Here is a 26742-nt window from a genome sequence, read left to right as displayed (position 1 = left end):
TACAGAAAAACCCCGTGCACCTTTTACCCCTGTTTCCTTCCGTGGTGCTATGAATCTACTCTCAATGTCTATGCTTCTGTCACTTCAAGGCTGTCACATAGCTAGGAGCCTACACAGGCAGGGGTCCCCTATCTGAAGTGCGTGGGCCCAGCAATGTCGGACTTTGGGTTTCCAGGTTCAGGGATATTCGTGTGGACGTGGAGGAAATCCCGGGTGGGGCCCAGGTGCAAACATTGAATGCACCTATGGTTCTTGTGCACCATGCACATGCAGCAGGGTGACTTCATGTAACGTTTTAAATAGTTTCACACCCAAAATCCAGGATCATGGTGTGGAATTTTCCACGTGCGGGGTCAGAGTCTGCATTTTCAGACTTAGGGCTATGCAACCTGCAGTAGGGCTGAGGCCTCTGTGGCTGGCTTTGCACATTCTATGTTGCTGCCTGGCCACAATGCGGGTGACAACTGTGCTTTTGCCTGCACTGCTGAGTAGCTTCAAGGTATGGTGGGACCATGGCTTGTTTAGCTACTCTGCCAGCAGGTATGGGAGGGCACTCTTTGCAGGGCCAGCAGGGCCACCCGGGTACAGGTGAACAAAGGCTTCATTTCTCTTAAAGTCAGCATACGACGGACACATCTAACATTGTGTTTACTGTGCCATGATTTACAGTAGCTGAGGTACGAAACCATGTGGGAGCCCATCACCTGACAAGTGGCTGAAGAAAATAACACAGGGCTGGGGATGTAGCTCAGTGGGACAGCACCTGCCTGGCAAGCATGAGGCTCTGGGCTTGACCCCTGGTGAGAGAGAGAGAGAGAGAGAGAGAGAGAGAGAGAGAGAGAGAGAGAGGAAAAGAACACAGTGGAATATTATTTAGCTATGAAGAAAAAGATTTTGTCATTTGCAGGAAAATGGATGGATCTAGTGATGGCCGTGTTGAGCAAAATTGGCCAGAATCAGAAAGTCAAATACATCATGCTCTCTTTAACATGGAGAATGTAAAATAGATGACAAGGAACTAGAGTGGGGGACTATCGTTAGACAAGAGAAAGGGAAGCAGTGGGAAGAAGGGGGTGTCAGGGTGGGTAATAGGGGCACGAATATGTCTACATATACTATAAGCACCAGAGTCCAATATTCTGTAATAGTAATAAGCACTGAGAATAAAAGGGAAACATTCTTTAAAAAATCTTAAAAAAAAAAAAAAATCAAAGTTGGAATTTCTGGGCCCTAAAGTGAAATGTTCACATTTCACTTCACAGGAAACCACCAGCAAGGTCTAGACCACACAGTGTCCTGTGTCAGCTGGTGTTTCTGTTTACATTCCTCATGCGTGCTTGTGTGTGTGCGTGTGCGTGTGCGTGTGTGTGTGTGTGTGTGTGTGTGTGTGTGTGTTTCATCTGCTCGTCCTCCTCAGTGAAATGTCCACTTATTCTTCTGGATTGTTTTCTCACTGGATTTTTTCATCTTTTTACTCCAGCTCTGAGTGTTCTTTATATATCATGCATATTAGTCCCTTGAAGAACACGCAGTTTGTAAATAGTTTTGTAAATAGTTTTTTCCAGGATGTGAGCTGTCATTTCATCTCAGCAGGGTTGTTTTCTGAACAAGTTTTTAATCATGATGAGATTTATTTATCATGATGATTTATCATTTTTTTTGGGGGGGGGTACTGAGGATCAAACTCATGACCTTGTGCTTACCAGGCAAGTGCTTAAGTCACTGAGCTAAACCTCCAGCCCTTATTTATCGTTTATAAATGTCTGATTATCTCCCTTTTTTTTCCTCCTCCACCATTTTCAGTTTTCAGATTAGCATGTAAGTCTAAGATCTGTTTTGGGTTTCTGTACACAAGGTGTGAGGCGCTGGCTGCAGGTCTGTCCTTCTCTCTTGCTCCTGATGGCTCACTGTAACCACGCCACTGTCCGAGAAGCCGCCTTTGCTCCCTGAAGAGCGCCTATAGTTCTGTTCCCGACACAGACACCGTGTATCTCTGTTCCTGTACCTGTGTTCTGTTCTGTGATCTGTGTCTTCCCCTGTGCAGGCCATGGAATCCTGATCTCTGTAGCTCCATGCCCAGAACAGCCTGTGCTGGGCACAGATTTGCTTCCCCCCTCTCCACTCTGATTCACTGTCCAAGAGTCACAAATTGTGTCTTTCAATTTGTGAAGAAAAAGGGACTCAGCCCTGCAGTCAGCACACATTCCTCAACTTTCACGATCAAACTGCTTTCCTCCTACTTGGACCAGAATGATGGTAAAAGAGACAAAAACAAGGCTAGTGTGGTGGTGGCAGGCTGGTAACCCCAGCACTTGGGAAGCTGAGGCAGAAGGATCGCCATGAGATTGAGGCCAGCCTGGGTTATACAATGAGTTCAAGACCAGCCTGAACTGCATAGCAAGACTCTGTCTCAAAACAAACCCCAAGACAAAAGATATCCCCCCAAACACCAGTAATTTTAGAAAGTAGAGATTGCAAGAAAGAAGCCCTGATGAGCTTGGGTCTCTTGAACATTACTCAGCTCAGACCAATTACCAAGGCAGCTGTTCTGAGGTCTGCTCTTTCTCAAGGCCTCGGGTTAATAAATCTGTAATGTTTTGCTGGTTCCGGAGCACAGAAATCTACACTAGAGAGGAGGAGGAGGTGGTCAGAGGAAGGCGGTTCCTTCCTACAGTCCCACGGGTTTGCGTAACTTTGTTCTTTATTCCTTTGGATTCCAAAAAGCAGATAAAATACGTTATCACACGGATACAGTGGCCGGTGAGGTGGGGGGCTGTGGCCCCGCTGTATGGATTGGAGCAGGGTGCTGGCTGTGCTGGGGAGACCCCTCTCCTTGCTCCTAATTATAACCCATCAACTGCTCAACCCTCTGGCTTGATGCTGGGTAGCAAATCACTTAGGTCACAGCTGTTGTACTGGGGATTCCAAAGCACTGGGACACAGGTTCGATATTGTCCAGAAGGTACTATGGTATGAAGAGTGTGTGTGGGACTGCTCATCCTTCTGAAAGGAGTCTCCAAAGAAGAGGTGCTGAGGAGCCCAGCTGGGGGGTCTGCTGTGTGCTTGTGTGTGGGAAGCTCCCACTATATTTATTCCTGCTTACCACTGTTATTTTAGCTGAGTGTGGCACTGCGTACCTAGAACCATAGCACTTGAGAGGCCAAGGCAAGAGGGTTGCTGTGAAAAAATCCAAAAGAAAGAAAAAAATTTTTTTTGTGTGTTAAATAGAAAAAAAATTCCTCTTTGAGCTGAGGAGAGAGGATCATTGTGAGTTCGAGACCAGCTTGAGCTACAAAGTCGGTGTAAGGTCAGCCTGAATCGTAGTAAGGCCCTGTCCCAAAAAGGCAAAAAAAAAAAAAATCCTCTCAGAGTACTGCCTGATCTTCCCCAGGGTCTGAAATCCAAGACGCCCGTTTATTAGACAGTTTCTAGGACACACACTAACACATACTCATCATTCTTAGAAAGGCGTTCCCCAAAGTAAAGATCCATACACAGCAAAAAAGACAGTGCAAAATGTTTTGAGTACTTCATTTTACTTTCGGGTTAGTAGCCTTTCTCTGATCATTAGAACGAATGAAAAACCAGGCAACTCCTGTTTTCAGACAGCCACAGTTGTGTGCACAGATTTGGGAAGTGGTGAATTTTGTCCTTTTCCGAAGAAGACAGTCCAAGTGCCAGGCCCCGGGGCCTGTCAGTGTGACTTTATGAAATTAAGATGAGGTCATCACAGGGGCTGTCATCCAACACAGCCGCGCCCTTACAGAAGAGGACGCGTGGACAACCAGGAGTACACACGGGCGGACTTGTGAGAGGAGCCAAGCGCTGCAGGAAGCTGGGAGAGCACAGCCCCAGCCTGCACATGTGGACCTTGGCCCACCAGTACCGGGATGGAAGTGAGGCCTTTCTGTGGCTGACGCTGTGCTGTGCAGCCCTTGACCTCCTGCTCTGGGAAGCGACGGCTGGATCTGTGCTGCCCGGAGCACACACAGCACCATCTCTGAGAAGCCAGCCGACCGAGCACTGTCTTGGTCACCCAGCAGCCTTGGGCACCTGGGAGATAATTCAGGTCCAGTGAACACAGCTCATCCTTAGAGCAGCACGGAGGTGCTGGTTTCTGATGTGTCACCAGCACCAGTCTGGTACGCATCCAGATAAAGGGGGCAGACAGTAGGATTTCAGCCTATTGGCGCCGAGCCTGCCAGGCCGGCTGAATCGGTGGCAGTGCCTGTGGATCCCCCTCTGCGGGCTCCCAGCCATCTGCAGACAGGAGACGCAGCTCCGAAGCCGTGGGCTCCGGCCTGTCTGCTGGGGCTCTGAGTTACACTGACTTCGAATATATTCTGCGTTTGTAAATCACATTGAAACAGCTCTTTTGAGTTGAATTACTTTTCTTGTGATGTCTATCCAGGGGAAAAAATTCCAAGACAAACTTAGAAGTATGGAAAACGTTAAGAAAAAGCAACAAGAACCATTAAAAGTGGCCATTTCTCTCAACTATAGCTACATCATCTTGTCATCTCTTACCCTTTAAAAAGGCTTTTCGTTGGGAAAGAACTTCAGATTTATGAAAACATTAAACAGAGCTCACACAAGTCCTTTTGCCAGCGACGCCTATTAATCCTTTGCCTGGCCTGGTTGATAATTTGCCCTATTTTAAGCCAGCACATCATCCGTTAATCGATTGACTTGACATTGGCCAAGCTCTGGGCTTTGTGGAAGACAGCGGAGGAGACAGAGTCCACCATCCGGGGGAGCCGGGCTGGGAGGTCACAGCGGTCAGACCCAGGAGCATGGCGATGTCTGGAGCAATCGGAAAGAGAACACCCCGAGGCCCTTCCCAGGTGGCTGGGCACAGCCTTCCATAGCATCATTAACGACTACTCTCCATTCCACAGGAAGAAACAGATGCAGAGGCAAGGGCACCCCGCATGGCCGGGTTTTTGGCCGGTTGAGATTCCTGCCACCCAGGCTCTGCCAGCCCCATGTCTTCTTGTCGGCTGTAGCTCATGTCCAGGTCAGTGGTGCTCACTGGTCACGTCCAGGTCAGTGGTGGGACCATGCCTTGCCCGTGAGCACTTGGTGAGGGAGTTTTCATAATCCTAGAGCATGCAGACTCATTCACGGACTGCTCCCGGAGGACCCTTGGGATGTTCCCTGGTGCCCTTTTGGAGAGAAGAGGACAGAAGGGTGCAGAGTTTCCTGCTGAGTTTCCAGCCCACAGCTACCAGCCCCTGTGCACAGCTGCATCGCCTCAGGGAGGGGACCCAGCAACTACACTGGTGCCAGCAGGTGTTGACCTTGAGCTAGCTCAGTGGGTTCAGACCCACCAGGCAGAAAGCACTTCGGGTGACTGACACCCTGGGACTCTTTTTTTTTTTTTGTCTTTTTCCTTTTTATCGGTACTGGGGATTGAACTCACGATTGCTTGCTTGCAAGACAGGCGCTTATGTCGCTGAGCTAAATCCCCAGCCCCCCACCCCGAGACTCTTACAGAAGCCACCTGTAATCACTGATGCCACAGGGCACGAGGGCAGAGCTGCACCCATCCCCAGGCAGTCACACTGCTGTGGCAGGCGCTGGGCAACTTGCGGGAAGCCAAGCGACCCGGCCCACCTTCAAACTGCCCCCCGCCCTGGCACAGGGAGGGGAAGAGATGCCAGAGAGTCTGCCCCATAGGGCGCTTCCCAAGTGCCCACGAGCAGTGGTGTGCAGAGTTGAGTCTGCAGCCCAAACCAAGAGCAGAGGCCTTGGGGGAGGTGCATGCAGGCTCCACCCACAGCCACGCTCCAAGCTGTGGGCACTAGCCCAGCGATACAAGCTCTGAGGTCTCCTTCTGGGGGGCTGTCCCTGCCTGGTTTCTCTGTGCTCACCAGAGAAAAGAACAGAAGTCAAGGAGCAGAAACTCTCTGCTTGCTTTACTGGGGGACTGGGGACTGAACTCATGGCTTAATGAGCTACATCCTAACCTCCGGATGTTTTGAGACATGGTCTTGCTATGTTTTAAGTTACCCATGATAGGTTCAAACTTTTGATCCTCCTGCCTCAGCCTCCTAGAGTGCAGGAGTTAAGGGCCATGCCCCCATGCCCCGATGCCCCCAGCATCTGCATAGTGGCTTGGCCAGCTTCTGCAGGGTGGGGAGCTCCGGGAGTGAGAAACCTGGGCCCCTGGGGAGCCAGGTGGGCGCTTTCCTTTCGGGTAGACAGAGGACGCTGTTTGATGAGCAGGGGTGGCGAGCAGGAGCCCCAGTGTCCGGCAGCCATGAGTCACTGGCCACATGACATGTGCAGGTGGCCACAGATGGCCCTGGACCAGTCCTTCTCATTTACAAAGATACAAATCTTAATTATTAATGGCTAAGATGAAAAAACACACTGCCCAAGTTAGAACATTCAGATGGGCTGTTTCCTGGGTTCCCCTGCACAAAGGGGGTCTGTTCTGCGACATCCAGCTGGCCCCACTTGTGCCAGCACCAGGGTCTCCTTGTCAGGGCAGTAACTGGTGCTGCACAAACTGGGTGCTTCAGCACATTCACCCCCAGGACCTGAGGAGGTGGGACCTGGCTGCAGAGGCTTCTGGGAAATGGAAAATGCCTTTGAAGCCATGGCCCTGAAAAGAGCTGAGCTTTCTAGAGAGCAGAGTCAGCGTGGGGACTGCACCAATGGGAACCTCATAGGCACAGATGGTGAAGCAGCTTCAGGTGGGGCTGAGGAGTTATTTGCTAAGCCCTAGGAAGAGAGTACGGATTCCATTCCATCCTGAGGGCGTAAGTCCTGCTGGCCTCAAGCTTTTTGGGAATGCAGAGCTGGGGTGCAGACACTCACAGGAGGAGAGGGATGGAACCCTTCAAGATGCTGACCAGGGCCTTGGCTGCTGCCCAGCAGCAGGGCTCTTGGGTGCTGGAGGCCCTGGGTCCAATCCCCAGCACAAGGAAAAGGAAAAAAAACCCCAAAACAAAAAGTAGTCCCCCAAAATGAAAAATAAACAAAAACTGCAAATTCAAAAGCCAATGGATTTTCAAGCTGACAATCTTTCTTTTTATTTAATCTCGAGAAGACTGTTTCCAATATTGTATCAGCAGCTACATTACTACCTTTAGAGATGGGTTCTTATTTTAAAAATTACCTCAATTCATGCAGAGTATGTTTTAGATGAGGGGAATGGATGTTAAATTTTTTCAAATGCATTCATGCAGGAAAAACTCAAATGATGGGTCCTCCTTTTTCAGTGAAGGTTGCTAATATATACTTTTAATACTAACATGTTTCTATTCTTGATTTAAAACTTACAATTGTGGGATATTGTTCTTTTAGTCTGTGCATAGATTGTATTCGATAATATTTTATTTAGATTTTTGGTATCAACCTCAGTAAAACTGGTGTGTCTTCTGTTAAAATGTGGGATACTTTTTGTCAATGTATTGAGTAACAATACATTGCTTTTTTTTCTTTCTTTCTTTTTGTCTTTGGCTTTTTGAGACAGAGTCTCACTAGCAGTTCAGGCTGGCCTAGAACTTACTCTGCAGCCCAGGCTGGCCTCAAACCTGCAGCAATCCTCCTGCCTCAGCCTGCCCAGTGCTGGGATCATTGCTTGTTTCATAAAACAAGCCCTGCTGCGGAAAGGCATGCTGGGCAGTTGCGTTTTGTATCTTTCCGGATTGTTTAGTGAATGTTGCTGAAGTTGCCTAGCCCTCTGGCTTTGCAGGTAGATTCAGGCACTGGTTGGATTCTGCCTTGCCTCGGAGCAACCTGGGCACCACAGCATGGATTTTGGTCCACCTAGCCACCCTCCCTCTGTGCCACAGCCCTGTGGCGTGGCTTCAGGCCCGTGAGTCGTGCATGGCCTCATCAGTGGCCTCATCCAGGAGCGGTGCTTTCCAGCGTGACTTCCATGTGCCCTGTTCTTTCGTCACCGCTGGCCCCGATATCTGTGGCTCTGGGGTCTCAGAAGACTCCTCTCTGCTCCTTGGTCCGCTCCTAGGAAGCCCTCAGTCCATGCTGAGCCTTGGAGCCCTGAGCTCCTAGAAGAGGCTCCCCACCCCCCACCCCGCTCTGCCCCGGGTTACTGATCGCTATCCAGGCCACAGATAACTTATGTTTCTGGATCATGGCATGTGCATCTCTGCTCCCGGTCTCTCTCTGGATTCCAGCTGTAATTGTAAGTGACAGCACAGGCAACTGCCGAGGTAGTGGGGCGAAGCAGGACGTCTTTTACCCATGAAGGGTCCCAGCGCCCCACACAGTCCTTGGCCCTGTGCAGGATGCTCCTGCAAATAGGCTCACGTTTCCGGAGCAGCAACTACTTCAAGCCAACTTCAGAGAACTAAGAAAATTTCTAAGGAAGCAACAGACACAAGTCACTGTGCTCAGTCTTACCCTGCCAGATGGGTAACCAGAGATGGGCATTGTGGGGGGAACTTCTGCCCTGGGCCCCGCGGCCCTGGGCTCCTCTGCAACAGGGGCTTCCAGGCCGTCAGACAAAGCATTTATCTTCAGCAGAAGTTCATCTAGCAGCCCGGAGAACTCGTCCAGGTAGTGGTTCTGAGGAGCACAGAGGTGCATGGGTAAACGTGCTCTAGGACATCCACTTCCCTCACCCCATCACCTGAAGCACTGTGGGCCCCTGACGTGAGAAAGACAGAGCTGCCTTAGGAGATGCGCTGGGCTTGGCCTGGCCTCGAACTCCGTCTCTGTACCCCAGGATGGCTAGACTGCGCCTCCCGACACCCGTATCAATGCTAAGGGTGCAAGGCCACATGGAGGATGAGTGGACAGACGCAGTAGCAAGGATGAGACAGGAAGCAATGAAGACTCAAAGCCCTGTGCAGAGGGCCAAGACCACCAGTGTGGTGATGGGCTTCAGAGCCACTCAGGGTGACAACGTCAGCTGTGCACGTGAGTGTGACCCAGCTCATAGAGGGGGTGCCAAGTGTCAGGCAGAAGCTTGCGTCTGATACCAATGCAAGTGACTTGGTCTAAAGATGCCAGCGAGTGTGTGTGTGTGTGCATGTGTGTGTGCGTGCATGTGTGTCCAGGGAGGATCAGAGTTCACCTTTCCAGCCACACAAGGCCATTGTGAGGACGCAGAGACTGAGTGGAGGAGAAGGGACTTGGGAAACTGTAAAGTGCATTAGGATTTCAAGGGGAGGTCCTCGGAACTCACCCTGGATGAGAACTGACCCTGGCTGCTGCCATGGTGCCTAGCACAGAATCGCAACACCCCTGCGATCGTAGGAAGCACAACCCTGCAGGGACAGCATCCTCCCAGGACTCCGTGGTGGCTTACCTGCTCCAGGGCCACCCCAGCCTCTGCCCTTGCCGGCTCTTCCAGCCCCAGGAGGGCGAGCGTCTTCCACCAGACCAATGCGGCGACCTCTTCAAGTCTCACCGGTGATTTGCAGTGAAAAGGTTTTCTCTTTTGGAAACAAGTCAGGAGGGAAACTCTCAGCTGGAGAAGAGAATAAGCAAATTCTGCATCAGAATTGGTTTTGTTAGTTTGCTAAAGTAGAAAATGGAGCCTCAAAATCGCAAAACTGAAATGTTTTTAGATAGGACCCCAGACTCACAAGCCACACACATACAAAAAAAGAAGAAAAAGTGGCTTTACCAAAATTAACAATTACGGCTCTCCATAGACACTGTCAAGAGGATGAAAAGAGAAGCCACAGTTGAGAGAAAATATTTTCAAATCCCCTAATAATAAAGGCATTGTAGTTAAAATATAAAAATTGCTATTATGATTTATACTCATGTCCCCCCCATAGACTGCGAGCCTCAGGCAGCAGGAATTAGATGTTGGTACCTTATTTCACTGTTCCCTCACTCTGACAACCACTCTGGACACGGATGTTGACTGAATACATGAACAAATGGGTAGATGGATGGACAGATGTGCAGAGGTAACGATAAACAGTTTGGTGGGACCAAAGGTGAAGGGGTTAGTGGGTGGGTGGGAGGACGAGCGGGGAGGGGAAGGATGATGAAGAGGTAGTGATAAATCATTAGGTGGGATGAGGTAGAAGGATGGATGGGTGGATGGATGGAGAAGTAGTTGTTTGGGTCAGTGGGTAGACAGCGCATAGACCGATGGATGAAAGAATGGGAGGATGGATATAAGGATGAACGGATGGGTGGATGAACAGATAGCGGGCGCGAGTGGGGAGTTAGGAGCAGCTGAAGGAGCACTCAGGCCTGGTTGTTGCGGGGTGTGAGGATGTGGGGTCCCTTCCAGTATCACTCTATTCAGTCCAAATTATAAAAACTGCAGAGTTTAAGTTGCTTATGAAGCTCGACTACCAACTCCTCCTGCACGTACTGGGCTCTCCACGGATCAGAAGCCCCTTTGAAGAGGGACGTGCTGGTCAGGGCACTGGTGCAGGACGAGGCATGCCCGGGCCCTCAGGGTCCAGCCGCTGGATACTGGGTGCAGGAAGGCTCCCTGCTGGGCACTGTCTGGGAACAGTGAACAGTGCTAAACCCTGAGTGGGTGCAGGGTGGACTCACAGCAAGGCCAGGAGGGCCGGGTGGCTCCCACACCCGAGCTCTCCGCTGAGCACCTGCTGGGCTGCCTGACCAGAGCTGCAGGACCACCGCCTGGGGTGTGAGGAGTTGTGGGGGGAAGTTCTGGGTGGAGGAGCACTGAGACTGGGGCCCGCAGGGGCCAGGGCGATGCAGGATGTCATGTTTTATTTTCATTTGTGGTTTCATTGTAAGTGTTCTGCACAGCTGCAGGGGAGTGCTAGCATTAATTATTACTCATTCACTGAAAATTCACAGCGACTCGGCCCCTTGTCCGGGGCGCTTCCTGCAGCAGCTCTGGAGTCCTCTTTCCTGAGGGTACATTAGCTGTGCTGTCCTAGCTGCCTCTGTGTCCTGAGTGGATTCAACACACCTCCCCTTCATGGTGGTTGTGACTTTGGGAAGAGCCAGAATCGAACAGTGCCAGAGCTGGTAGACGAGATAGGGGAGGACACAGCCTTGCATTTTAGGAGCTGCCTTTCTGCTGGATGGTGCTCGGCCGCAGCACTCACTGTGTTTTTGATTGCATCTCGTGAAGGTGCTCAGGAAAGAGGACTTGCAGAATTTTATCAGACAAAAAGGAACAAGGCTTTTGACGTGAGGAGTTCACAGCAATGCATCTCTGACCATGATTTGTAAAAAGTCTAAACATTTGCATGTATTTTGATCAGACCTCATTGTTCAGCACAGAGCAAGACCCAGGCCGGCTTCCTGGAGGAGGCAGCACCGGGAGGCCGTTGTCTTGCTGGACTGAGGAAGACTCCACCAGCGGGGCGCAGCCCCTTCCCGGGGGCCTTCACCCGACTGGGGCAGCAGGTGGCACTTCCCCAGCCCTGACTCCATGACCAGGCATCTATACCCACCGTTCCCAGGCACAGCGTGGCCATCACTATGGCGAGGGCCCCCAGATACCAGGCCACGGCTGGCCAATGGGAGGTGGACAGGGCCGGGACTGAGTCTTCCTGGCTTCTCCTGGGAAACCCCAACGGCAGCAGCAGCCTGGTGTCCAAGCGTGCAAAGGTGCTGGGTGGCAGCGCCCAGGCTGCACTGAGAAGGTGGTGCAAGTGGGCATGCGCGGCCAGCACCAGGACCCCCACCAGCTGCAGGGAGAGAAGAGCCACACGCTGAGCTCCCTGCAGTGGGTTGAGGCCTCTTTGGGGCTCCCTAAGTGGATTAAGAAAGCAGTAAGGTGGCATTGCACATCTGCATCCTAGCACCTGGGGAGGCTGAGGCAGGAGAATCTCAATGTTGGCCCCGCTGGATCTACTTGTCACTCAGAGGTCCTGTCCTTCCCCTGAGCTTGTCTGAGTATCAGCGACTCTGGAGTCACCCAGCCTCAGGGGACCATGGGAGAAAGCAGGCACTGTTCGTGGGTCCTGATTGCCACAGACGCAGCGGGAGGTGGGACCCTGGGGCCCCAGCATGTGTACTGTCCGCGTGGTTTGAATTCTGTGCCCTCTGTGTGTTTATTCCTGCGCCAGGCTCCTCTCCCTTACAGCAGAGCACCGGTACACATTGTGAAGGGCAACCTGCTCTTCCCTGATCCCCAAGGCTGCACTAGCGAGCTCATGTGTGAGCGGGAAGCTGTGGGTCGGGCCGGGGCCTTAGAAGGCAGCAAGTGGCTGCAGCAACCAAGATCCCAAGCGTCCAACCTGAGGGCAGCCCTGGCCCCTGCTCTGAGCCCCTGAACCCCTGGGTTAATGAGGTAGTAGTTTATGAGAGGCCATGCATCCTTTCTGACCCCCGGAGGACACGCTGGAGGTGAGGTTCCCACTCCCCATGCAGTTGGGAACTCGGCCCGTACTTAACAAACCACGGCTATTCCTTCCATGACCGTGGAGCAGCAGGTGGCCCCCAAGCTCAGTGACCAAAGCCACACTGCAATGGATTTGGGGACCAGGACCCAGGATGGGGCCTCCTGGAGACATCTGCTCTTTTCCCATCCAAGAGGCAGGCTGCCATGCAGCTGGACCGGGATGGATGCAGCTAGGGGGACTCCTACCACGGCTGTGGAGGTGCTGGAGGCTGAGTCTCGCACCCACACCCGGGGACAGCAGGACATCGCCACGTCCAGGAGACCAGGGAGAGAAATGCATTTCAGCATCCAGAGGAACAAGAGCAGTCCCTGGAGGCACCGAGCCCTCTGTAACAGGAAAACAGAGCAGGTCAGAATGACGGCAAAGGACACAAGGCGTGGGGACTTCAGGACATCTGAGCTCATGTGTGGTGAATGCCCAGATTTGATGGCGTTTTGTGGACTGTGACCTCTGCCCTGGGGGCCACGGAGCCCGATGTTTGCAGGGAGGACAGTTCAGAGCCCCAGCCCTCGGCTGCTTCTACAAGACCTGCACAACAGGCCTATGGCCTCGCAGGATGCCAGGCCCACTGCCACACAGCCCTGTAGCTGATCATATACAGTGTTTAGACGTGGCTTGGGGTGCACTGGCCATTTCAGGCTGGCGCCCCTTGGAAGCCAGCTGAGTCTGGGGAATGCAGATCAAAACAAGTCTGAAATTCCGTCTTACTCCAGCCAGGACAGCTGTCATCGGGAACCCACAAAATGCCAATGCTGGCAAAGACATGGGCAAAAGAAGCCCTCGTATATTGTTGGTGTTCAGACCTTGAGGGAGAGCAGCATGGAGGGTCCTCATGAAGCTAAATGGGGAAATCCCACTGGACCTAGCTGTATTCTCCTGGGCATGTGCCCCATGCGTTCCAGGTTTACTGCAGCACGACTCAGAAGAGCCACCTCTGGAGGCCCTGGTGGCCCTCAACACAGGAATGCAGGAAGAAGAGTGGCGTCCAGGATGGAACCGCGTGATTTGCAGGGGAACAGCGGGACCCCGAGACCATGATGCTACACGGAAAGTTTAGTATTAATGGTTTCTCCAATGTGAGAAGCCAAAATATAAACAAAGAGCAAAACAGAGGGCAGAAGTTGGAAACGGGGGCAGACTTGAGGGGACGGGGATCCTTCCCTTAAGGAGAGGGGTGGGGAGACTAGAAGGAGTCACAGACGGCTGAGCTATGATTTCCACAGCGACTGATTCTCCAGAGCCAGTGTCACTGCCTGTACTGCAAACGTATGTGGCTTTACCCGGAGGAGGAACTGGGGATCAGCCCAGGCTGTGCAGGACCCCCAGGGAGTGAGTGTTGTGGGTACAGGGAGGTTCAGAGGGGGTGCTGGCCCACGGGACGCATCAGAAGACCCTTGCTAAGCGTCACCAGGTGCGGTGCTCAGAATGATTCCTGCGTGTCCCGTGCCCCACCACAGGTAGGGCTCTGCCCAGTGTCCTGGGCCTCCTAGACCACTAGGTGGACAACCTCCCGGCAGTGCAGGGTGCAGGTGAAGGAGTCTGGGGCAGGACTGAGGCTGGACTTCACCCACTGCGACGCCCACCTGTCCCCAGCCCCAGCCGTCACACCTGAGCCACTGTGCGGGGCCCCAGGTGGCCCAGGCTCAGGTTGGCTCTGCTCAGGACTACACTGTGGGCCTTGGCTTCCTGCTGGGGCCCATCACCTCCTCACCCAGTTCCACAGTGCCATGGGGCGCAGGTCCAGAGCTGCCCGGCACGGTCCCTGGCGGATCTGGTCAGCGAGATCTGCAGCAAGACCAGCGAGGATCCCGGTGGCCACATAGTAGGCGAGGGCCATGCTCACTGTGGGCAGCTGTGACACAGAGGAGAGACGCTGCCCAGGAGGCCCAGCGGGCGCCCAGGACAACTACAGGAACCCCAGGCGGCTGTCAGAGCTCCAGCACCACCCCAGGAGGACATGTGGCTGGCGGGCAGCGCTGTAGCTAGCATTATTTCTTTTCAGATAGAGACATTGTTTTCCCAGGATGGGGAGTGGAGCCCAGGGCCTTGGCACTGCACTGTGTCCCCAGCCCTCTTTTAGTATTTATTTTGAGACAGGTTCTTGCTGAGTGACATGGCCCAGGCTGGGCTCCAGCTTGTGACTCTCCTGCCTCAGCCTCCCAGAGTGCTGGGGTGATGACAGCCTGCATCTCCAGGCCCCGATGCTTTGCTACGAAAAAGACCAAAAAAAAAAAAAAAAAAAGAAAGTGAGCTCAGGTCCTACCTCCAGCCAGTTTCGTGGTTTTCGCCAGTAGCAGAGGGCGCCCCCCTCAGCCATCTCGTAGAGCTGCAGACTGAGGTGAGCCAAGCTGAGGACCAGGAAGGCCAGCTGGTGGACACGGGTGGGCGGCAGAAACAGAATTTCAGACAAACCATTCGGAGAGTCCTGCGGCTTCCTGACAGGCCCCTTAGCTGACCCTTATGGGCCACTTCCTGCTCTGCTGGATCTGAGGATGCACTCGCCCTGCCCCGTGCCCACAGTCCTGCACATTGTGTGCAGGAAACTCTCCGGAGCCCAGCTCTACGCTGCGCACTGAGGCCTCATGGCCCACAGCCTCCAGCTACGCACAGGGGCGCTCAGCCCGTGGGAGCTCGGGCTCATGGGTTTCATCTCCCACACATTTGATATCTCGGCCAAGCAGAGCCTTTAAAAGCTTCTGTAGTCAAGATTTCTTCATTTTTTCAAGTACTGGGTACTGAACTCAGGCCTTTCACACTGTGCTACGCCCCAGGCCTTTCTTTTTTGTTTTGAGGGTTTAAGTTGCCCAGGAACTGAAGTGAGTTTTCAGAAGAACACAGATGACCAATAAATACATAAAAAATGTTCACGACCTCTGGCCACCAAGGAAAGGCAAATTAAAACACCACTGAGATTTCACCCTTCTCCACAAAGAATGGCAGTCACAAAAAGCTCAGTAACACGTGTGTAGGCACACACATGTGATTGTGTGTACGCAGGACGGGTAACTACACTACCAGTCTTTGCCAGCTCATAGGGAAGTCTGATCGTTTTTTGTGCCTAGATCTGGTAACCTGAACAACTAGTTCTAAGATAACAATATGCAATATATTAACAAATGTTAATTTTCTACTATGGTTTTGAAATTCTGTATCATTCTTATCTTTTTCTTCTGTTTTGCTTTTCAAAATAAAATTAAAAAATAAATCAATAAAATGTGCAGGAAATGCTGTAATCCCACCCCCAAAAAGCAACTGGTGATGACAAATGCCGACGAGGCCCTGGGGAAGAGGAAGCCCTTCTGCCTCATTGTTGGAGTGTAAACTTGTATGGTTGCTATGGAAACCAGTGTGGAGATTCCTCAAATAAAACCTCCCCTTCTGCTGTCTTCCTGAGAGCACTGAGAGTAGCACATTGCAGTGATCCATGTGTGCCCATGTTTACAGCAGCACAGTTTACAGTGGCAGCTCGGAGCTCTGGTGGCCCCCTCTGCACCCCTGCAGGAAAGCGAATGTGACCCTGAGTGTGACCTTGAGTGACCAGGTTCTTCCTGCAGAGGTGCTCAGTGAGCCTTGAACCTGGCAGGGTCACAGGGACCTGAGGTGACTTGTGGGGCTTCTGATGCTCTTGGAGGTGCATGAGCTGCCCTGTCACCCACCAACAGGTACCAGCGGGGAGACTGAAGCCACGTCCTGTGTCCCTGTGTGCAGCTACCTGAAGGAGGTGACTCAGAAGAAGGGACTAGGGGAACTGAGGGCGAGGGGTCCTGACGTGGAAACACCTGAAAGCCCGTATGGTCCCCTTGTCCTCGGCTGCAAAGGGCCTCACTTGAGGACACGGAAGGGACAGTGGCCATGACCCTAGGGGACAGTGGATCCTCACACTAACCTGACCTTCTGGGAGCCTTGATCTTGGACCTTCGGCCTCCAGAACAGGGTCAGACAGACGCCATTCTCAAAGCCACCAGCCAGAAGACAGCCACTGACCCCACCTACGATAGGGCTACCTGATCAATGAGAGACAGTAAGAGACCACCACAACCTGGGCTTGGGGTGCATGCCATGACCCCAGCCCTGAGGGAGGCCGGAGCTGAGGATCTGAGTCTGAACCCAGCCGGGGTAACTCGGCAACTCAGAAAGGCCCTGGATTCAATTTCTAGTACTGAAAAAAAACTATAACAACTAGCAATAAAGTAGAACAATGATAACCATGTGCTGTGACAGTTATTTACAGCTGTGTGAAATGTTTGTTTCTAGAATTCCCCATCTGACATCTGTGAAGCCCCCGAAGTGGTGTGGCTGGATTTCAGGTGACAGCCAAAGCCCACAAAGATGCCGGAGTGTGCTCTCTGATGTCACCAGTTCTCCTGCAGCCCACATGGCACCAGGAGAAAGCTCTATGCTGTCACTCCCAGGGGACACCTGGTACAGAGCCAGGGGGTGACGGGAGGTGACATCCACAGTGGTGGAGTGGCCAGCAGACTCCCACATGGGAGTGCCCAGGGGGAGCCCCGAGTCCCCGCATCACACTCACCTCAGGGATTGTGCGGTGGTACCAGGTGGTGGAGCCGCCTCGGAAGACCCTGAAGGACTCCACCCAGGCTGAGGGCACCGGCCGCCCAACGGGTGGGGTGTTTGCGCTCAGGGTTATGCTGGTGAAGAGCTGGGTGGCGGGATGGTAGAGGGCGAGGTGCACAGTCTCGGCCCTGGTGCTGCTGTCCAGCCAGCCGCTGGCCCTCAGAGCGGTCAGCACCATGTAGGCCTCGAGCCTGCAGGGAGCCCATTCTCAGGGGGTCAGGAGAGGCTGTGGGATTCCTGGCAAGCTCCGCACAACCCAGAAGGACACCAGAAGTGAGCCTCCATTGGGCAAGGGCACCCTCTGCCTCCAGGACACGCAAGGGTCCTGTGCCTCCTTCCTTGCTCTGCTGTCCTTGTGGCAGCAGAGGCCTAATGGGCAGACGGAGGCCGGGCCATGAAGAAGGCTGCCCAGCCCGCCCCAGCCTCGGGGCCGCGCGCTTTCCCCTTGGGGCAGTGGAAACCGTGTCTTCCTAACCCACATTTCACACCATCGTGTCCTTGTTACTATTTTCTGTGTCCCTAGAGTCTGCACAGACGCCCTGCTGCTGTGAGCAGAGACTCTGCAGCAGCAGGCGCCCAGTGGACAGGACAAGACGGCCAGGTCACCTGACCCAGGCCTGGCACCATTTGCTACTTCCTGGTGGAAGCCTCCACCCCAGCTCCTGAAGGCCACAGCCAGCAACGGACAGACGTCCCTGCCCCTTGTGCCATCAGTGACTGTGTGGCCACTGTCCTCCGGCTGAGGGCCTGCCACTCTCCTGGCCCTGACGTGCAGGACACTTCTGTCATCTCACGGGACCTGCATGTCCTGCTCAGCCTGGCTGTGACCTGTCCCCTCCCATGCCAGCTACACATCACTACCCCCAGTCCCTGGCTTGGCGCTGCCCAGTGGGTCCAGGTGGGCCAGTGCTGCCCCTACCTCACAGACTTGATTTGACCCAGGCCAGGCCGGTTGGCTTCCTTCCTCACCCTGCAGCTTCGGGGGCCACTGTGCGTCACATTCCGGTCCTCAAAGCCTTTAGCTTTGGGGCTCCATGGAGGACGGGAGTCTTCCGGGAGTGTGGGAGATGGCCAGAGAGGCTGGGGAACAAACCACAAGTCAGAGGACGTCACCTAGCCTTGCACCCTCCCAGGGCCACTCTGCACGCTGCATGAGTCCAGGCTCTGCTTGTGGGAGGCCAGCCCTGGACACCCTGCAGTTGCCCCATCCTGGGATTCAAGGACTGGTCTGTCTGGGGCACCCAGCCTGCCAGAGGAGAAGCGGGGGTGTCCGACCTCCTGCTTTGCCCTGGATCCCCAGGGATCTTACAGCCACACAGTGAACAGGACAAAGCCACAGCCAGGGTCAGGGCCAAGCCCAGGACAGGTGCTTGGAACAGGGAGAAAGAAAGACCTGTGGTGCGCAACCTCAAATGGCCCCCCGTCCTCCAGGAAGCTAGCATGACCTGCGGGTTTCCTGCCCCACTGTCTCCCAGGCATTACTAACTTGATAACTTGATTTATTTCAAAAGCAGGAACAGGGCAGGCCTGGTGGTGCACACCTGTGATCCAGGAACCAGGGAGGCTGAGGCAGGAGGATTGCTGAGACCTCAGAACCAGCCTGCCCTATGCAGTGAGTTCAAGTCCTGCCTGAACTACACAGTGAGACCCTGCCTCAGAGAAAGAGCGCGCATACCTCGTGTAAACTTCCCGGGGTGCTGGTCAGTTGCGTAGTCACCAAAGCACCTAGCAGGTAGTACTGTCCTTCTAGAGCTCCTGGCTGGGAGAAGATGACTGGCTCATTGGGGGCGCTGGGCGGCGCGTGGGGTGACCGCACCCACTGAACCTGAGTCCGGAAGCCAGGCCAAGGGTGCAGCCGACTTCCTAGGACCCAGGGCCTGCCTTGAGCGCAGCCTGCCCCCAGCACCCGGTGTCAAATGACGCCTCCCCAGGCTGCCACCCGAGGAGACACAGAGAAGCGAAGCGCAGGGTTCGGGAGGTGGGGTGCGGGATTCACCCACCTGAGCCCCGGCTGCCCTGGCCACAGAGGGGCCTCCTGCGTGCAGCCCGTCCCGCAGCGAGCTCGGCCTCCGGCTGCCCCCATCCCCGGCACCTGGCGAGAACCTGATCCTGTATCACCCAAGACAAAACAAACGCCCGTGGTCAGGGACGAGGGACAACAGAGGATCTCGCTTGTCTAAACTTCAGGCACTTTGCAAGAATGAAACTAAACCCATCTCCAACGTGAGGTGCAGCCCGAGAATTCACTGTGCCCCTCACTGGCCAGAGAGAAGGAACAAGAGTGGGAAAAGCACTCGTTCTCTCGCTTGCTCAATCAACAAACGTCACCATGCGAGGGCTGAGACCCCTGGCACGAGGAAACGGAGAATCAAGTCTTCCGCCTGGGCGGGGAAGCAAATAACCAACCCACTACACAAGGGGTCCTCAACCTCGGGGCTGTCCGCGGCTTTGCCAAGCAGGCCTGGGGGCAAAGCTGGCGCTGTGGTTCACATCTCCGTGGTGCCCAAAGCCCCAGGAACTAAGGGGCAGGTGTGAGAGGCACGTGGGAGGATTAATCTGCTGAAGGAGGACGCTGGTGTGCGGGCCGGAGGGCTCATTTCCCTCCCTGGCTCCTCCCTTCTCTCTGCACTTCCCGGGCGCAGTGACCTGAGCAGCATTGCCCACAGGCCCCTGTGCGCTGCCCTTTGGGCGTGGAGCTGTCCATGCGCTCAAAGCGTGCAGCAGGACAAACCTCTCCTCTAAGTGGTGTGCTGGTATAGTGGCCTAGTCATGAGAAAGAGACCGGGACGGTTGGTCTGCAGAGGTTGGAAGGCCCAGCCCAGCCCAGCCTGGGAGCTATCCAGGGCCTCTGGTCCCTCGGACTCTGCCTACACCCAGGGAACAGGAACCTCCCCGGGGAAGCTGGCAGCACATGCTGGGCGTCAGAGCATCCGTCCCCACGCACAGATGGGATGCTTGCTGCTCCCCAGCAAACGGCCCGGGTGGGAGCAGCTGTTCGAGATAACTTAGAAAAAGGGTTTAAAGCCTTTACAGATAGCCCAGCATGATGGTGCACGCCTAAAATCACAGCATTCTGAGAGGCTGAGGCAAGAAGATCACCGAGCCACACATTCACACATTCAGCATGGGGCAATTTACCAAGATCTTGACCCTAAATAAAAATAAAAAAGGACTGGGCCTGTAGCTCAGTGGGAAGGCCCGGGGCTCCATCCCCAGGACTGGAAACCACCACATCTTTACAGGCCTGCCAAAGCTAGAGAATGCAAAAGAAAAAGAAATCAAGGACAAAGAAAGGTGGTAATATACAAGTTAATAGATGCAGACACCTCAGTCAACTTATGAAGAACTTCAATGTGGCTAGAACATGTCCACAGCACCCGGGAGTGAATAACAGTCTGTGGGCCGATTTATCTGGCTGGCTCGACTTCCTCTTCCTGTAGAGCGCTTTTCTCCCGAGCATTCAGGAATCTGCTCGCTGTAGGCTTTGTATTTTTAGCACCTCATCTATGCAGGCTGCTGCTGGAAGCTGGCGTCCTTCGAATCCCAGCGGGGTAGCATGGGAGATGCGGGGGAGGGGGGGAGTGGAGCCCTGCTCAGGTGTCCAGAAAATGGGATGAGGAAACTGAGGCATGGGGCAGGGGAGGGGGCACATGGGGTAAGCACAGAGTAAGCGGAAATCCCTCCTTGGAGGGAAGGGTGACAGGAGAGAGGGAGGGAGAGGAGACTTCGCTTCCCACCGGGAGAAGTGTTAGTACCTGCTCTCTGGAGCGAGATGATTTGACAGAAAAGCTGATTTTACATTATGGCTTATGGTGCTCCACTGTATGTATTTTAAAAAATATTTTAGCCACATTGGGCTTGCACAATCAATAGTGTGTGCGTGCCCTGCATGCATGTGTTGTATGCACATGTGTGTGTACCTGCATGTGTGGTGCTCTGTGTACCGCAGGCTGGTGCTCTAACCACCGAGCTGCACTCCCCACCCACATTCACGCAGCTTCTGGAGAAAGGTTTGCCCTTCCTGCACCTGCCACCTGCCTGCGGGGAGTGACAGGAGGGAAAGTCAGGAAGGACAGGTGGGACCCAGGTCCCGTGCCCAGAGGCAGCACAGCCCTCTCTCTCCAGGAGAATCCTGGCCTGTGCTAATTACAGCAATTACACAAATCAGGGCCGGAGGCTGAGGCTGCCAAGCCAGAGCCGAGATAAAAATCAGCACTTCTTTTCCATGGGTGCGGCTTGGAGAGCCTCTTTCATTCACTGGAGCTTCATTCTATAGTTTATTTTGGTTTTGTTTGACCTGGAATTTCAAGGAGCTTTTAACTGAGTTCAGAAACACTTCAAGCACAATTCAAACAGGACAGGCTCCAGTACTGGGGTGACCTCCGGTGAAGATGCAGAAATCCTGTGGCACAACTCTCTGCTCCACAGAAATTCCGCAGCTCAGAGCCAAAGGAGCCCAGGCCCTGGGCCCCTTTCTACCCATCTCCTCTGCAGGGCAGGGCTCAGCCCCTCTCTCTAGATGCTACCGACCAACGCTTCAGGAGCTGCCGACCTTTCAGGGTTAGGGACTGGGGGTTTGGGGGAGCAATGGGAGCCCACTCTAAACACCCCATTAGGAACCAGGACACATGAACACCTCTCTACCAGGCACAGGGGTGTGTGCCTATAACCCCAGCACTCAGGGATGCTGAGGCAGGAGGATTGTACATTTGAGCTTAGCCTGGGCAATTTAGCAACTTGGTGATATTCGGCCTCCAAAGTTTAAAAAGGGCCGGAGAGGTAGGTCAGTGCAAAGCTCTGGGTTTGCTCCTCAGTACCACAAAACAAAACAAAGCAAAGCAAAGCAAGCTACACCCCTGGCTGTTGGTCACGGCACCCAGAATTGGTGTGGATTTGTGCCCTTGTGGGAAGGAAGCCTAAGGTTTCTGCAGTGCGGAACTGGAGTGGTTCCTTGAAGCCCACCTAAGGGTCTATGACTGGTAAGATCTCACAAGCATTATCTCAGCTGCCACATTTTTTGAGTATCAAGATGCATCGATTCCCAAGAGAAATGTCACATCGTGGTGACTATGAAATGTGAGGTATCACCATCACCACCACCACCACCACCACCGTCATCACCATCACCACCACCACCACCATCATCACTACCATCATCATCAGCTAAACCAGGCTTTCAGGCTCCTTTCCATTCCCAGGCACCGTGGCCCAAATTGTCTTTGTTTTGCCCACAGCTCCACCTACTGGTGAAATCTGTGCAGTTGCCAGGGTTGAAGTGTTCTCCAGAAATAATAGCCTTTAAAATACTCTTTGGAGAAAGACAGTAAAACCCTGAGACACCGAATTACTTCACCTTTTGTCACTGAAAACACATAAATGACTGACATCAATTCCTACTGTGAGCTTCAGAGTTCAAAGCCAAGCTGCCCTGAAAGAATTATCAGGGCATTTTCCACAGGTGAAATAAAAGTCTGACTGGTTTTGACGATGACTTTTGTCAGCCTGGCAGTGCACAGCTGTAATCCCAGCACTGGGGAGGCTGAGGCAGGAGGATCCTTTTGAATTCAAGACCAGCCTGGACTACATCATGGGACCTTGTCTCAAGAAAACCAAAAAACCCAAACCAAACCTAACTGCTCCCCCAAACTCAATAGTAAGAAAGGATGGAGATTTCACAGACACCGGGACGCAGGAAGGAATACGGCCTGGCAGACGCTGCCCTGTCTGCTTCTGCCTGGGTGGCATGGAGCCTTCCTGCTTTGTGCTTTCTGGCCCCATGTCCACTGTGAGGAAACGCTACCACTTTAAAGGAGAGAGAAGCAAACCAGTGCCTGTAACATGGCCGGGCTCTGGGGGAGTGGGTGGGTGGTGGACGCTGGGGTTACCTGTTGTGAAGCCCAGCCGTGGCCTCTGGGTGAAGAACGCTGATGTTCCTGCAGAAAGGAATCTATGAGAGGCTACTTTGGTCTGGGTCCTCAAGTGCCCAGGAAATCTTCACCCCAAATAAGATGTAGGAACAGGCCCAAGCCTGTGAGTAGACTCTGTGTGTGTGTGTGTGTGTGTGTGTGTGTGTGTGTATGTGTGTGGTAGGGGGGATTGAACCCAAGGAATTTGCGTTAAGCTACATCATCACCCGCTTTTACATTTCATTTTCATTTTTATTTTGAGACAGGGTCTCTGTCCAAAAATTGCAGCCTGAACTTATCCTCCTGCCTCAGCCTCCCGGAGTGCAGGGGTAACAGGTGTGCGTCTCCACACCTGGCTGAAGCCTCCCATTAACACTGGGGAAATAGCATCTGCCAAGTCACCATGGCAGCCGCTTCCAGATTTCACAGTGGGATGTGGCAAAGACCCTCGTCTGGGCCTCCTCCTGGTGAGGTGCAACCCAGGAGGGGCCTATCGGGTAGGTGGGTCCCCTGCTGAGACAGACAGGACCCAGGCAAGGTCACCGAAGGAAGGACTCCCGAGCCCTGCTTCCCTTGGGGTCGTCTTGGCCAGGAATAGGGGGAGCGTTTGCAGTCCTGGAGGCGCCCCAGGTCTCCTACCTCTGCAGTTCCTTCCGGAGAGCCCGGCTGAGGGAATGTGCGTCCTCGGAGAAGGTCACATAAGTCAGCCACAAGAGCAGCAGCAGCGACAGGACGTGCACAGCGATGTCCCTGGGAAGAGATGGCAGCCTTGGCATCCCCCAGGATGCAGCGGGACGGTCCTGAGGGAGCCAGGCTTTCCCATCCCCGAGCGGGGCTTGGTACCAGGCGCGAGGAGCACTGCGGCTGCTTCCCCTCCTTGTTCTTTTTGCAGGGACTCCCTGTCTTCCCCTCTCCCACCACTTCTGAAGAAGACCGGTCTCTCTTGTCCAGCTGTCTTTGCCGTGAAAGCCGCTCACGCACAGTTGCGAGTGTCTGTCTCCGGGCGCTCTGCTCTGCACATTGATCTCTGCGGTCTATGTGGTCCACAGATGGCACAGGGTCGTGGTTTCCGTGGCTTCCTGTCACATCCGAGGCCCGACGGGGTCAGCTCTCCGACACTGCCCCGTTGTGGCTGCTGCGGGCCTTTCTTTGTTCTCCACAGCCCTCTTCAAGTCGGTTGTCAGCAGCTGTGTGTAAGCGCGGGCAGGATTTGGGCTGTGACCGCTGTGCATCTCTCCACTGACTTACGTCTCCTTCAGTTTCTTTCACTAGGGTGGTGTAGGCGCAGCACACAGATTCTGCCTGTTTCTTGAAATTCCTATCTAAGTCCTTCATTTCTTGGGTGCCATGGTAGATGATATTTTAAAATTTCAACTACTTATTGTCGATATAAGGAACAGAGTTTATACTGACTTGGAACCTGTAAAAATGCTAAACTCAATTTTCTTTTCCTTTTTTTCCTTCCTTCCTTCCTTCCTTCCTTCCTTTATTTATTTAGTGGCTACTGGGAATCGAACTCAGGACCCTACACTTGCCAGGCAGGTGCTGTGCCGCTGAGCTACATCCCCAGCCACGTAGCAGTTTTTAAAGGCTTTCGGTACATTATTTGGAACTTACTCTGTGGCCATGTCATCTGTTAGCAGATGGTCCTATTTCTCCCTTTCAAATGTGTGTTCTTATTTCTTTTTCTTGCCAACCCCACTTGCCGGGTCGTCCACTGCTAGGCGCTCTACGGCTTCTTTGGTGCTGATCTCCACGATGATGGGCGTGCGGGGTTTTCAGGGACTCCACTGTTAGCACGGGAGCTCAGCTCTCCAGCTCTCATTTGCTGACTTGGGAAGTTTCCTTTTCCATGAAGGAATGTTTGATTCCACTGATCGTCCTGGGCGTGTCTAAACTAATCCTGCGGATTTCCATGCCGAGGACACCGACACGGCCAAGCTACAGCTCCAGACGCTGGGCTCTCCTCCTTTCTTCCCTCTGGCTGCTCTGCTCTGCTCTGCTTGTGTGGAAGTTGGCGCTTGCAGCTGCAGATCTCTCAGTGTTGCTCCCTCGCACCATGTAATGTGTTTCGAACTTGCTAGCTGCAGCACGAGCTGTCCTTGCCTTTCCCTAAGATGATGCCCCAGGTCCGCGCTCCCAAATCCAGTTTCCTCCCCTGCATCTCACACGCCGGGGCCGCGGGGTGACGTATGGGAGAAGAGCCTTCCACACCCCGACACGCTCACGGCAGCCAACAGAGGTTCCCGCACAGGCCCCAGAGCAGGCGGGGCCCCTGCACCCACACCCACCTGAGGGCCAGGTGCGCATGCCACTCTCTGCGCGTCCTCTCCCTGACGGCCCTCAGCTGGGCTCTGTGTGGTGGCTGTGCCCGGCGCAAGCGTCGCTCTCGTTGCCGGGCAGCCAGGACCTGTGGACAACGTGCCTTGAGCCTCGAGGCTCCTGCCACACCCGGCTTGCGTCTTGCATGGTGTTCAGGACACAGGGTGTTGGGGAGGGACAGTCCCCGGGCAATGTGTCACAGGCAAGCACTCTGGCAGGAAGTGAGGCTACCAGGGGCCAGGGCGCAGCTGGTGAAGGAGCCCAGCAGTTATCTCTGGTATCTGTGTGGTTTCGGAAGATCTTCAAAGTCTGGGGGGCCACTCTGAAGTACGGTATGGACTTAGGGAAAAATGATCCTCCCACTTTTTAAAGTATCATTGTGATCAGGCTGAGTGTTCACATGTCTATAATCTGGGAGGCTGAGACAGGAGCATCACAAATTGAAGTCCGGCCTGGGACAACTTAGTGACTTCATAAGATTGAGTCTCAAAATAAAATAAAAAAGGGCTGAGGACACAGTTCAGTGCAAAGGCCCTGCGGTCCAGGATGGCCCAAGAATGCATATGGCTTCACACGGCATCTGCTAACGCTCAGGGGGTAACCACAGCCAAACAAGCCCATCAGAAACATGAATTCACTCATTTCCCAGTTGTGTGTTTGCTCATTCAATACACATTTGGGGCGAAGCCTGGGGAAATCTGAGCAGTCAGAGGTCAGGAGGTTTGGAAGGAAGGAAGGAGAAAAGGAAAGAAGGGAAGAGGGGCGGAAGTGGTGAATTCTGGAGTCCACACAAACAAACAGCCTAAATTTCTCCAAAGTCCAGGCCAGGAGCTCTGTCTCTCATTTGCATTGGTATCTTAAAATGAGCCTTTTTTCCTTTTTTAAGTTCGGAGGCTCCGATTTCACTCAGGCTGGGAGTAGGCTTGTGCACTTGACTCTCACCCCGAGTGTGTCAGGCACACAGCAGGGAGCTTGTGCCCGGGGTCTCCCATGCCCCCAGCCCACACGCAGCCTCTGCGGGACACAGGATGCCTCCCGCAGGGCTCCCCACCCCAGTGTCTCACCTCCTCGAGCCCCACCGTGCAGTCTGTAGCGCAGGGGCCTGGAGAAGCCAGGATGCGAGGTCCTGGTCCCTGTCCCAGATACTCTTCCTGCCCCGAGCCCAGGTGCCTGGTGGCTTCGTGTACAGACGCAGCAAAGCACTGGCTGTCTCCTCTCCTTGCCCAAGAGAAGCACAGTGCGGCACAGCAGATCTGGGGGAGGGGAGACCCAGGCCGAGGGTGACCCTTCCTCATGGCCACTTGCCCGTCCGGCTGCCTTGGTCTCCCCCTCCCACCCCGGTACCGACACCAGGGGCTGCTTCCCCCGTGGCCCGGCCACTCAGCAGCGGCTACTGCCTCCCTCATCAGACTCGCAAACTCGAGGCTTGATCCCTCAGCTGAAAACTGGCGGTGAGAGGGGTCTGCTCCTTACATCCCCCTAGTCCATCCTGGCCACTGAACCCAGGGCCTCTGCACCGAGCTCCACCCCTAGCCTTTTGACATTTTAAATTGTGAGGCAGAGTCTTCCTGTGTTCCTAAACTGCCCAGGCTGCACTTGATCTT

The 26742-nt window shown here is 53.9% G+C and overlaps 1 protein-coding gene across 1 annotated transcript in view; it reads right to left on the bottom strand.

The window, feature by feature from the left end:
- Positions 1 to 8062: 8062 nt before the first annotated feature.
- The window catches only part of Pkd1l1 (polycystin 1 like 1, transient receptor potential channel interacting), a 65472-nt gene continuing 46792 nt past the window's right edge, over positions 8063 to 26742 (bottom strand). The window contains exons 36-48 of the mRNA XM_063233622.1: positions 26203 to 26391; positions 25104 to 25226; positions 23456 to 23850; positions 18911 to 19019; positions 18586 to 18669; positions 17830 to 18023; positions 16742 to 17101; positions 14599 to 14770; positions 14047 to 14187; positions 12521 to 12661; positions 11382 to 11618; positions 9158 to 9448; positions 8063 to 8541 (exon numbers count right to left, since the gene is read on the bottom strand). Of these exons, the coding sequence (XP_063089692.1) occupies positions 8305 to 8541; positions 9158 to 9448; positions 11382 to 11618; positions 12521 to 12661; positions 14047 to 14187; positions 14599 to 14770; positions 16742 to 17101; positions 17830 to 18023; positions 18586 to 18669; positions 18911 to 19019; positions 23456 to 23850; positions 25104 to 25226; positions 26203 to 26391 (2673 nt within the window). The 3' untranslated portion in view covers positions 8063 to 8304. The remainder of the gene's footprint in view (positions 8542 to 9157; positions 9449 to 11381; positions 11619 to 12520; positions 12662 to 14046; positions 14188 to 14598; positions 14771 to 16741; positions 17102 to 17829; positions 18024 to 18585; positions 18670 to 18910; positions 19020 to 23455; positions 23851 to 25103; positions 25227 to 26202; positions 26392 to 26742) is intronic.

The sequence above is a fragment of the Cavia porcellus genome, unplaced genomic scaffold (genome assembly GCF_034190915.1).
Source record: "Cavia porcellus strain 051 isolate PalLab524CR breed Dunkin Hartley unplaced genomic scaffold, mCavPor4.1 scaffold_23, whole genome shotgun sequence".
In the NCBI taxonomy this organism is placed as follows: domain Eukaryota; kingdom Metazoa; phylum Chordata; class Mammalia; order Rodentia; family Caviidae; genus Cavia; species Cavia porcellus.
The sequence above is the reverse complement of the archived record's forward strand: the minus strand, read 5'-3'. Positions and strand labels throughout refer to the sequence as shown.